General features: G+C 56.9%; 1 protein-coding gene across 1 annotated transcript; it reads right to left on the bottom strand.

Annotated features, from left to right (window-relative positions):
• Positions 1 to 343: 343 nt before the first annotated feature.
• On the bottom strand, positions 344 to 6,503 carry LOC131085666 (maestro heat-like repeat-containing protein family member 6). The gene is made up of 15 exons (XM_058028078.1): positions 6,398 to 6,503; positions 6,117 to 6,181; positions 5,876 to 6,022; positions 5,568 to 5,716; positions 5,163 to 5,310; positions 4,735 to 4,922; positions 4,508 to 4,645; positions 3,874 to 3,988; positions 3,561 to 3,698; positions 3,128 to 3,304; positions 2,862 to 3,017; positions 2,605 to 2,706; positions 2,199 to 2,301; positions 2,056 to 2,112; positions 344 to 1,205 (listed from the first exon to the last, which is right to left on the bottom strand). The coding sequence occupies exons 1-15, from the start codon at positions 6,501 to 6,503 to the stop codon at positions 1,000 to 1,002; spliced, it is 1,995 nt and encodes a 664-aa protein (XP_057884061.1). The 3' UTR covers positions 344 to 999.
• Positions 6,504 to 12,522: the final 6,019 nt, after the last annotated feature.

Here is a 12,522-nt window from a genome sequence, read left to right on the forward strand (position 1 = left end):
ACTGCAAAAGGGTAGATTTGGGTTAGATGCTCTTGTAAGCACCTTGCAGGGCTCCCCACTGCACAGAGCACTTGTCTTTCCCACATTTGGAACAGGGAGCAAGAAAAGCTGCTTGAAACCCAGTCTCGGAATAAATAGTTCTGAACAGTCTTTGGAAAATAGAGTTCTGAATAAATAGTTCTGAACAGTCTTTGGAAAATAGAGCACAACCTGGCTCTGGGATCAGCAAACCCCAAACACAGGAGGAGGAAGAAGCAGCAGCTGTTTGGCAGCCATGCCCAAGAGAGACTGGAAGGGCCTCCTCCCTCTGGTCTCGGTTGGGTTCCTGACTGTGTACGAGGCAGGAGCTGTAATTCCTCAGCTGTGGGGACCAAAACTGCACCCAGGATCCCAGCGCTGCCGGACAGCGCTCAGTACAGTGGGACAGTCGTGTGTCAGCCCTTGTACTGCTGCTTCATTTGCTTCCTTTTTAGCACACCCAAAGCTCACAGGAAATCAGGGGGGTCTCTGCTTCTGCCCTCTTGCTCTCCTTTTGTAGGGAAGGACCACTGCTGTGCTTCCAAGGAACCTGTTCTTGAATAACTTCCAGCATTCCAAGCTCCTTTGCCCCCAGTGGATGCTTGCCACAGAATCCCTTACAGCTGGATTCAGAAAATACTGAAGTTGACTCTTCTAAAATCCAGGCTCTGAGTCCTACTGCTGACCTTCAGTGTGCTCAGCAAGACCCTTAGGTCTTTCACAGTGGTGTGAAACCAGACCTCCAGGGCAGGGACCTTTCCAGCCTGATGTGCTTTGCTTCTCTGCACAGAATGCAGCACAGAAAAGAACGGCAGGACGGGGCCTGTGTGCTGCAGGGCTCAGGTTTTGATCCACTTCAGCGCCACAAAGATACAAATGAGGTGAAGAAGCTGAAATGTTTATTAATGGCAAAGCTTGGGAGAAGGGAACAGGCAGGTTCTGAGGGCTGCAGGGAGGGACCAGTAAAGAGGGAAGGCAAGATCAGATTTTCCCAGCATTAGCTGGGCCTGGAGCTCCAGCTGCTCCCTTCTGATCTCCAGCTTGTTTCCTCCTGCATGGCATCTGCTGCTGTCCTGGTTGTCCTGATCCAGAAGATGAACTCAGTGATGTAGCTCTTTCATCCAACATGACTTGAACGATGAGGTTTGTGTTGGAGGGGCTCTCATCTGAGTTAAGGGCTTGAAGGGCTGAAAGAAACAGAGCCATGGCCAGAGTGAGGAAAGCCCCTGAAAGGAGCGGCCCACTCAGCTCTTGCCACGGCCTGGAGGAAGCAGGACACAACAAGGACCAGCTGGAAGGTGCTGGCCACAAATGACATCTCTGAAAAGGCTCCGTGCTCCCGACGCTGCCCCTCGTGAGCACAAGGAGCGAAGCCGCTGCAGCCGGGGCAGGGATTGCAGCTTCCCCTGGCAGCTCCCACGGACAGACAGACAGACACCCCGTGCAGCTTCCCCTGGCAGCTCCCACAGACAGACAGACAGACACCCCGTGCAGCTTCCCCTGGCAGCTCCCACGGACAGACAGACAGACAGACACTCCGTGCAGCTTCCCCTGGCAGCTCCCACGGACAGACAGACAGACACCCCGTGCAGCTTCCCCTGGCAGCTCCCAGGACAGACAGACAGACAGACACCCCGTGCAGCTTCCCCTGGCAGCTCCCACGGACAGACAGACAGACACCCCGTGCAGCTTCCCCTGGCAGCTCCCAGGACAGACAGACACCCCGTGCAGCTTCCCCTGGCAGCTCCCACGGACAGACAGACAGACACCCCGTGCAGCTTCCCCTGGCAGCTCCCACGGACAAACAGACAGACAGACACCCCGTGCAGCTTCCCCTGGCAGCTCCCACGCACAGACAGACAGACACCCCGTGCAGCTTCCCCTGGCAGCTCCCACGGACAGACAGACAGACAGACACCCCGTGCAGCTTCCCCTGGCAGCTCCCACGCACAGACAGACAGACACCCCGTGCAGCTTCCCCTGGCAGCTCCCAGGACAGACAGACAGACAGACAGACACCCCGCCCGCCTCACTCACCCTCACAGATGAGCTGCAGCTCCTCCCGCTGTCCTCTCATGAGCATCCCGGCGGTCCCTGGGAACACAGAGCCCGTCACGGCCCCGGCCCGGACCCTGAGGCCCCGGGGAAGGGAGGGAGCGAGAGCCGGCTTGGTGGCTCACCAATGGATCTGACGGCCGCCTCTCGCACGGGCTCCTGGGGGCTCTGCAGGTAGGGCAGGGCCTGGCGCAGGTGCTCGGCCGCTCGGCTCCTGTCCTCTGCCAGCTGCGGAGAGCGGCGGGGCACGGAGGGAAAGGGTTGATGCGGGCCCTGCCCCCGGGCCGGGCGCTCCCTACGGCCCCCCCGCCCACCGAGCGCTGAGGCCCGGCTGCTCGGCACCGGCCTCGGGGCCAGAGGGGCCCGGAGAAGAGCCCGCACGGCCCAGGGAAGGGAGCGGCGTGTGGGGCGCAGGCTGGCGGCCCTGCCTGCGGCACTGGGCAGGGGCCACAGCCGCCAGCCCCACGGACTGGGTGCCCTGGGCAGGCGGCTTCTCCAGGGATTGGCCTGGGGATTCCAGCCTGTCCTTACCACGTGCTCGGCAAAGCTCCACGGGTCATCCAACTTGAGCAGCTGTTTGAGATCCCTTCTCTTCAGGAAGTTTACTGCAGAGAGCAGCGTTTCCCGAGAGGTCTGCAGAGCAGCAGAGAGCCAGAGATGGCACCGCGGCCCAGGGCACAGGAGCTGCATCTCTGTGCCAAGGCCAGGAGGAGGCTGGAGCCCGTCAGGTGCCAGGGGCTGGGCAGACAGCTGAGCCCCCTCCCAAGGGGACACCCAGGAGGCCTCACCTGTGCCACACGCCGGTTCTCGTCGTAGCAGTGGAAGAAGAGAGGAAGCAGGCTCTCGCTCACATGAGGCTTCAGGGCCTTTTTTCCCCTTTCCACTACTGATTCCATCACATCTTTGTAGAGGCCGATGGAGAGCCACTGCACTTGATTGTTGTCCTGTTGGAAAGGAAAAAACTCAGCACTGGATTCTCCAGGCCCAACAGGCCACAGGGCACCACACTTGTGGGCAGCAGCCAGGGGCCGTGGCTGGGGGCACAGAGCCTTACACTGTCAAAGAGGGGCCGGAGCGCGGCAGCCAGTTTGGGGGCTGTGGGGCAGGATGTTAGGATATCCTTGTTCATGAGTATATTTGTGAACACAGACAGACTCATCTTGACCACCTCTATGTCTTCATTGCTCAGGAAATCTATGAGGGGTTCAGACAGGCTGCACATTTTTTTGGCCTATGTGGAACACAAGGCTGTGCTGTGAATCCATGAAAAGCTTCACCACCAGCTCTGCTCCAGCAGTGCAACCCCACCCGCCTGCCATGGAGTCTATAGAGGCCAAAGGCCTGTCCCGAAGCACTCAGGCAGCTGAACAGCGACCCTGGAGAGCTGGGAGCAGCTGCCACAGCTGCCAAAGCCCAGCCAAGCCCAAGGGGCTGCTTGCCCCAGCCCCACGCTGCCAGCACAGCTTCAGCTGCTGCATCCTTCTCACCATTGAGGGGTCTTTGCTGAGCATCACGAGGCCTCTGAGGGCCAGGCGTCGCATCTCCATGGACTCGCTCAGCAGGTGCTTGGTCAAGATCTCCAGGATGTTGTTACCCCATTCATTGAAATCCAGGCAATCCAGGACCTGAAAGGCGCAGAGCAGGCACAGAGGTGCCCAGCTGGCAGGAGCTCAGAAGTGCACGGGGCCCAGCCAAGGCAGCCAAGCACAGGGCACGGGCAGCGTCCCAGGCAGCTGCGGCTCCGAGAGGGCAGAGGGCTGGGAGGCGGCTCAGCCGGGCAGCGCTGGCCGCGGCGCTCACCTCCACCAGGAACGCCAGGGAGGCCATTTCCCAGCACGGCTCCTCCCTGCTGAGCCGGCAGAGCAGGCGGAGCGCGATGCAGGAGCAGAAAGGTTGGCACACACGGCGCATCTCCCTGGCGGGGAGAAAAAGGCACCGTTGCTCCTGGGCCGGGTGGGCAAACCTGTCCCAGGGCTGACTCACAGAGCTCCGGTCTGCTCCCGAGCAGCCCGGGGGCGCTTTGGGAGGCGGCTGCTCCCGGGCACCCTCCTGTGCCGGCCTTTTCCAGTCCGCTCATCCCTCCCTTGGGGACACGGCCCTGCCGCTTTGGGAGGCGGCTGCTCCCGGGCACCCTCCTGTGCCGGCCTTTTCCAGTCCGCTCATCCCTCCCTTGGGGACACGGCCCTGCCGCTCTGGGAGGCGGCTGCTCCCGGGCACCCTCCTGTGCCGGCCTTTTCCAGTCCGCTCATCCCTCCCTTGGGGACACGGCCCTGCCGCTTTGGGAGGCGGCTGCTCCCGGACACCCTCCTGTGCCGGCCTTTTCCAGTCCGCTCATCCCTCCCTTGGGGACACGGCCCTGCGCCCATGACCGCGGGGACTGTGTGGGGCCATGCGGGCACAAAGGAGAGGGGCGGTGGGCAGAACGAGGTCTCACCTGGCCAGCAGACCCATTGCATAGTGGTGGGTTTCTGCACGGAGCAGCGTGTCCCAGGCACACTTCCGTTCCAGAGCCATCAGTAAATTCACACATTGCAGATGGTACAGCAATGACTTCACAGTGCTCACTACAAAGCTGTGTGCAGAGCAAAGCCCGGGTTATGCTGGGACCCCAGCCTGCAGCCCTGGGGACGTGGGAGTGACAGGAGGACTGGCACGGAGCACCTGTTGGGGTTGGCGGTAATGCCATTTTCCTCCTGACATTTCTTCCAGAAAGTATTTACTTCTTCTGACATCTGCTCTGTAGTGGTGTAAACTTGGTACAGCAGAGCCCCAAGGAGATGGGGGGAATATTCCACAAACGGCTCTGGGCACCAGGGCAGGCGGAGAATCTCCCAAATCACCCTGGTTGCCTGCAAAGGATAAACCATCCAGAGACAGCACTCAACAGGGAGTGGCAAGGCCTGAGCATACAAGGGAGAGGCCAGGGGAGACACAGGGGGAGCAGCCGGCCTGGTGCCCCTGAACCCTGTCCCTAAGCCAGGTGTCAGCACAGTGCCTGAGGCAGACAGACACGTTGCAGTGGGGGAGAGGATGGAGAGGCACTGGAGCAGCAACCTGCCTACAAGCAAAGGCCAGCTATGGACACTCACGGCCAGGGCAAAGACATCCTTGTTGTCCCCGTCAGCGGTGTACATTTTCTGCATGGGCCAGCCGTCCATCACACAGAGCAGTGTGGGCAGCACCTTTTCCGTTGCCGTTCCTGACGAGGCGATGGTCTTCCACATGATTGCGGCAGCTCTGCAGGACCAGAGCTGGGTGTCACGGGGGTCTCAGCCAGGGCACTGCGGCCTGGGCAGCCACAAGGGCCCAGATGGCAGAGCCACAGTGCCCTGAGGGGTAGGCAGGGAGCACGTCAGGAGGGTTACGGGCTGACAAGCCAGCGCTGGGAAATGGAGGCTCCGGTGGCTCCTGGAACTCTCTGCCTGTCCAGCAGAGCCCATTGCACTGGCTGTACAGGGCTAGGCCTGAGCCCCCAAGGCAGGTGGGCCCTGTACCTGTCACATGTTGGGGCACACCGCAGCAGGGTCACTGCCACGTCAGTGGGCTGTTCCTCGGTCAGCCGCAGGATGTCCATGAACAGCCAGTCGTCTGGAGGCTCGTTGGACGCCAGCCTCTGGTGCAAGTTCCTGACAAAGCCTGGCACCTGCACGAGGCACAGGGAGATTGCAGAGCTGCCAGAGCAGCAGCTTGCCCAGCCTCCCCTCAGAAGGGCTTCCCTTGCCACCACACTGGGCCGGGCCTCAAAGGCTTGAGGCGCCACGGCGCTGCTGGGGACACCCAGCCCCGGCCACAGGCTGCTTACTTGACTGGGACTGGAAACAACTCTCTCCCCAAACTGATCCAGGCTGGGAGCAGGAGGGATGCTCTGAGGGGCTGTGGGGCCAGCCTCTGCTGCACCCTTGGTGAACATGCTGATCATCTCTCGACACCAAGCGAGGTTTGTGAACTTCTGCAAAAGAAGGAGCAACAGGGAAGAGAGGCACGATCCATGCAGTGCTGCAGTGCTGATGCTCGGCTCAGAAGGAGGGGATGGCTCTCAGTACCTGGCCTACAGAGCGCCAGCAGCTACGGGCAGGATCCAGCCCTTGTGCCGGGTCCTTGGCTGCATCTGGCAAAGGGCAAGGAATGCCAGAGCTGAGGAGCTGCAGGAGAGGCCAGAGAGCACAGCCCAGCCCTGCAGTCTCCCCAGGCAGGGACAGCCCCAGGATGCCCCAGCCCCTCTTCTGTCCTGTCCATGGGCATGTCCGCAGGGACGGGATGGGAAGGGATGGGGCAGGGTGGAGCTGGCTGCAGGCCAGCCCTGTGGCCCAGCCCTTTCACTCACTCTTCTGCAGCAGCTGCAGCTGCTCCAAGTCAGCACGTCGCTGGAGGGCGGCACCACAAGGGCAATTCTCCACCTTCTTGGGTGGGGTGGGAGGTCTCTCTGCCATGTCTTGTCAGGATTAAGGGCAACAAGGGCAGGACAGATGCCTTGGGAAAGCTGCAGGGCAGCGAGGGCTGCAGCTGTGCCTTGATGAAAGCTACAATAGGGAGGGCCTAGAACAGCTGCAGGACACTAAGTCCTGCAGTCTGGCCTGAAGGTGTCCTGCCACAGTGACAAGAAACATTTTGGAAAGGCTCTGGTCAGCAAGTCTGACACACTGCCCTTCGGGGCACCTGCAGCAGAGAAACCTTGGGAAGGCTCTGGGTCACTGAGACCCACAGTGTGACCTCAAGGTGACCTCCACAGAGAACGCCTGGAAAAGCAAGGAACAACGTGGGGACTCCTCACAGCACTGCTCTGCTCCACAGTGTGCACTGAGCACTGTGGTGTGGCCATGGTGTCACCAGCACCTACAGCACGACGTGTCACAAAGGGTCACCCTTGCACACTCTGTCCTGTTCCATCCACGGTGACCACGGTGCACTGTGCTACAGAGAGCCCCAGGACACACCTCCACATGCCCTGGGGACACCCCTACCCCACCCAAACTGCCCCAGATTGCAGGCAAGACCTTGCCCCAAGTGTTGAAGGCACAGCCCAGCAGGAACTCTAGCAACAGCTCAACAAGAAGCAGCTCCTCCTCTGCTTTGCCTGCTCAGGGCAGCAGAATGAGCCCCCAGGGCTGCCAACGCAGCAGAGCGGGAAGGGCACCGGGGCCTTCCACAGGCCCTGCCACAGGCTCTTTGGGACCAGTCCCGGTGCTGGGTGGCTGGCACGCTTGCAGGGGCGTGACACAGGCACGGGACCTGTGGCCCAGAGCACCAATGCTGCTCTGTCCCCTGGGCACCGCTGGCAGCAGGAGCTGTGGAAGAGTCCCTGAGGTGGGGTCGGGCATTCAACTGCCTCCTGGTAGCAGCTCAGCTGGCCAAGTCTTTGCTATATCATCTTTATGTCCTGCTCCATGCTGGATTGTTCTGTGTTCATCTCGCCCACCTCCTCGTGGAGACCCTAGTACAAACCCATGGCTTAGGATCCCTCATCCTGCCCTGTGCAGTCCATCACACAGCCAGGTCAGCAGGGATGGATCCAGCACCTCCTACCCAAGCCAGGCTCCATGCTGGATCATGGAATCCCATCTCAATGGCAAAGACCTGCTGCCACAGATTCAAACAATGCCTGTGCAGGGAGGACAGTGACAAGCACTGCTAAGGAAGTGGGGAGACCATGAGTAGGGTCTGCTGCTGCTCCAGCATGGCCTGCAGGAGTTTTTATAGGACTGCAGAGTTGATGCCAGCCTCGCCCTCGATAGCAGAGTCCAACAGCTGGTACAGGCTGACGCTGTCCATGGCTGCTCCCTGCCCAGAAGCACAGCTCCTGCCCTGGGGGAGCAAGAGCCTTTGTGCCTGGAAGGGATCCTTTTGGGTAGAAGGGGCAGTTAAGCTGTGACTGCATGGCAGATGATGCCTGGACAGTCACCCTCCCAAGAGCATTTTCCTCTGGAGAAGGTGGATGGCTCAGGCAGGCACCAGGCCCTCACACAGTCAGTTGATAATCACAGGCCGATGCAGAAAGCAGGAGGGGCTCTTTGTATGCAAGTTCCAGTTCTGTGGGTGGTTTAATAACAAGCACACTGAAAGAATTCAGGGATAGAAGAGCCCCAACTAGAGAAGGGTCCAGGGTTTATAAACAGTCAGGAGTAGGTGGGGTAGCACAATCTTGGGGCCAATGGCTAAAGGGCAGAGTGGTGGTGGAAGGAAGGCAGAGTAAGGAGGAAACAACCAACGGGGATACAGTGCAGGAGCGTCAAGCCTCCACTGTATCCTCAAGCCAAGGGCATGCCAATGGGCAAGCTACAAACAGTGAACTTTGCAGAACTGAGGAGGAGAACAGGGATGATGTTACTGAGATTATTAACCTACAGAACCAGAAGAAACCAGAAGACTGTGGGGAAGAGTTTCAGGATGTCTCTCAAAAAAGGGTGTCCTCCCATGGCATCCCGGTTTCCCCCTCACCCACCTGAGATGCTACAGTTAGCCACAAGTCTTCTGTTCCTTTGAAGCCCCAAAACAGATAGCCTTCAAGAAATAATGAGTTAAAACATAGCATGTGAGGCATTTGAAGAAAGCATAGCATTTAGGAAACACATAGAGCAATAAATCGGCTAAAGCATGGAACACAATGACAGGAAAGAGAGATAGGGATAGGGGAACTGATGGGCTAAGCATGTTCAGAATCAACAATGTCAAACTGACCCTAGGAGCCTTGCCAAGCCATGGGGACCAAGCCAAGTACACCGGGAATTGGCCAAATTAGGAAAGAAGTTCAAAAGTTTAAGGAGGAAGACTCATCAGGAGACCCCAGCCCATGATGAAGGCAACCGGAACGACCACCAAGATGATCCTCAAAAGAGGTGTCCCCGCCCATGCTCCGCCTACACCACGCCCCATATGAATATTCATGCAAAGATATGATTATGTATATGATCTGATGTAATCCTATATCTAAAAACTGTATAAAAGGCTTGTTTTGTTACGGGAAACTCAGAAATCCATTTTGTTATTTCTCCGACGCGTCGCAATAAAATACCTCCTGCTTATTTGACTTAAACTGAGTCTCTTAAGCAGTTATTCTCGCCTTTTGGGGCAAAATTTGGCATCACCTTCCTGCCCACAATCTCAGTGCCTGTTCTGGAGGGACAGGAGCCTTCCTGCCCAGCAGGGGTTTTGTAGGGTCAAAGGGGTGATCAGCAGTTTCCTTCTGTCCTCAGAGGAGAGAAGCCTTTGTCCCAGGGGGGATGCTGTTGGGTGGGTTAGGTAGGATATAGGGATAGACAGCCAGGAGTCTCCTTCTGTCTTGGGAGGAGCCTTCCTGCTCAGGATGGTGTTGTGTAGAAGATGTGAGCAGTCAGCAGGCTCCTGCCTCATCTTCCCCCTCAGAGAACTGAAGCCTGAAGCACATCCCCATTCTCAGGCCATTGCTTCCTCATTGTGTCTCCCATTGCTTGGCAGTGCCACATGCTCAGCAGTGGTAGGTCATCAAGTGACAGAGTCATTGCACCCCCCTGCCACAGACAAGGACATCTTCCAACAGACCAGGCTGCTCCAAGCCCCATCCAACCCGACCTTGGACACTTGCAGGGATCCAGGGCAGCCACAGCTTCTCTGGGCAGCCTGTGCCAGGGTCTCAGCACTCTAATAGGGAAGAATTTCTTCCTAATATCCCATCTAACCTTGCCCTCTGGCAGTGTGAAGCCATTCCCCTGTTGTCCTTGCCCTCCAGACACTTGTCCAAAGCCCCTCTCAGTCTCTCTTGGAAGCCCTTTAGGCACTGGAAGAGGCTCTAAGGTCTCACTGGAGCCTTTCCTTCTCCAAGCTGAACACCCTCAGCTCTCACCGTTTCCTCACAGGAGAGGGCTCAGGCCCTTGGAATATTTCTGTGGTCTCCTCTGGATTTGCTCAAACAGCTCCATGTCCTTCCTGTGCTGAGCCCCAGGGCTGGAGGCAGCTCTGTGTCACAGCATATATCACAGCACATACAGCAGTTGAGATGGCCACCATACACAGAGCATCACCACACAATTTCAGAAAGCTTCAACCCACACAGAGTAAGACCTCACCTCTTCAGCAGGCTGCAAGAATTTGCCCTTCTTGTTCTTCAGCCCAGCCTTTTATCCCCTCCTGTTGATGCCCTGCACCTGTGTGCCCTCTGTTCCCTTTGGTGCTTGCTCAGTGCCCCTGGGCACTCCATGGCTCATTGCTGTCAGTGCTGCTCACCTGCTTCTCACAGCTGTAGCCCATTAAGGATGAGGCTGGGCCCCAGCCCCACTCCCAGTCACCACAAACTGTGTTCCCACAGCTTTGCAGGTGTCCAGGTCTCACCCTGAACCCCCGTCCTTCTGCCCACGCTGTGGGATCAGCCCAGGACAGGGTTGGTTTCTGGGGGTGAGCACACATGGCCTGGGTATGTCCAGCTCTCACCCACCAGTACCCACAGCCCTCCTTGGCAGGGCTGCTCTCAATCCCTTCTTCCCCTAAGCTTGACTGATGCTGGGGGTTGCCCTCACCCAGGTGCAGCATCAGCACTTGGCCTTGCTGAACCTCATGAGGCTTCCATGGGCCATTTGCTGAGCTTGTCCAGGTCCCTCTGCATCATTCAGTCCTTCAGGTGTGGCATTGCACCCTCAGCTTGGAGTCATCTGCAGACTGGCTGAGGGTGTTCTCGATCCTTTCCTCCATGTCATTCATAAAACATTACACAGTATTGATCCCTGTACAGACCCTGAGGGTCACTTGCCTTCTCCTAAGTGCACCATGACACTGAAAGTCCATGTGGGACAAAGTGGGTGGCATCATGTCAAGAGACAGTGCTTAGGATCAGCATGGTCATGGCTAAATCTTGGATCTCTTTTTATTGCATGTAAAAATTCCAGTCTGCATTTGTATCTCTTTTCATGTGCTGCATCTCCTGAGAAACAGAAACAGATTTCCTCCAAAAGAGAAAAATAATCTCAGAAAGTTTTCTTGGAAGAGTCTGGGGCTGCTACCGAGGATGTCAGGTCCCCAAACCATAGATCAGAAGACTCCAGATGCCTGGGATAAATCTTGAATAGATCACAGAGCTGAGAGTTTCTCCAAAGGAGAAAAATCACCTCGGGTAACATCCTGGGAGTAGTCTAGGACTGACACCTGGGATCTCTGAAATTGGGGATCAAAGCACTCTAGAAGATCCCTGGGAAGAGTGTCAGAGGACTCCTGGAAGAAGCAGTTTCTATCAAACAAGAATTGTACTGAATAGAGCCTGTATCTCCTTGATCTCTTCTGCACGTGCCCAACCCAAAATTGCAGCTTGGAGCAGATTTTAACAATAGGTGAAATTCACACAGCCATGTCCTTTCAAGACACATCACTGCATGACATTTGAAGAACTCAGTTTCAGCAAGAAGGAATTTAAATGCAGAGTAATATCACAGGCAGGTGTAAAGATGTCCATAATTTAGAAAAGGCAAACAGGCTGAGTTGAGACAGCCTGAGCTGAATCTTCTTAAATAAATAAGTTTTTCTGTCTTGCTCATCTGCATGAGCGTAAACAGCAGGATGAGGGAAGTGATCACACTCCTTTAATGAGCTGCTTCCTTGATTCCATTTTTCTGTGGCTAAATGCATTAGGGGAGGCACAGGCTCCCAGCATGGTTTGGTGGATATGCTGCTCATACATCTTGGGACAGGCAACCCAAGGCACAGGACATGAGGCTGCTGTGCCAGCTCCTCTCTGCCTGGGACACACACTAGCAGACAGAAAGGAGAACACAGTGAAGTTCCTCTTGCATCACCCTTAGCAATTTATTATCCCATCTGACTTCCAGCTCTGACAATGACCTGGGAATGCCCCACAGCACCGTGGTCTGAGCTGGGGAAGCCTGGAGCTCTGGGGCTCAGGCTGTGCCATGATGCCAACCACCTCACAGCTTTCTGCTTCAGCTGCCCCTTCTCCAAGGGCTGGTGGTGACTTCACCTGGGGAAGCTAGGTGCCACCAGCTGGGGGACAGAACAATAAGAAAATTAAGCAAAGGAATAAGAAAATTAAGCAAAGCACTCCTTTTCTCACACATCTGGAGGAGGACAGGTGTCCTTCCCCACCACCATGGGCTCCAGAGTAGAGCAAGTAACTCAAAGGCCATTGCTGGCACCCACAGTAAAGAGGTCAGCTCAGCAGGGATTGTGCAGCGCCCCTCAAGCCCCAATGGTGGGCACAGGGGAGACCCCAAATCCCACACTCTTGGTATAGACAGCCAGCCTGTGACAATAAAGGCAGCCTTGCAACCCAGGATGAGAGTCTGTCCAAATGTGGAATACAACACAGCTCGGCAGCTCCATCTGCTCTTCAAAATGGTCTGAAAAGGCACTTCACTCCCCACCTGGGGATGGAGAACATACCTGGAAAAAACCTTACAAAGGGAATGTTTAGAAGAGGTTCAACAGCAAGCAGAGGCTCTGCAGCACCGGCACAGCACCCTTCCCTGGCAGAGG

The sequence above is a fragment of the Melospiza georgiana genome, chromosome 7 (genome assembly GCF_028018845.1).
Source record: "Melospiza georgiana isolate bMelGeo1 chromosome 7, bMelGeo1.pri, whole genome shotgun sequence".
NCBI lineage: Eukaryota > Metazoa > Chordata > Aves > Passeriformes > Passerellidae > Melospiza > Melospiza georgiana.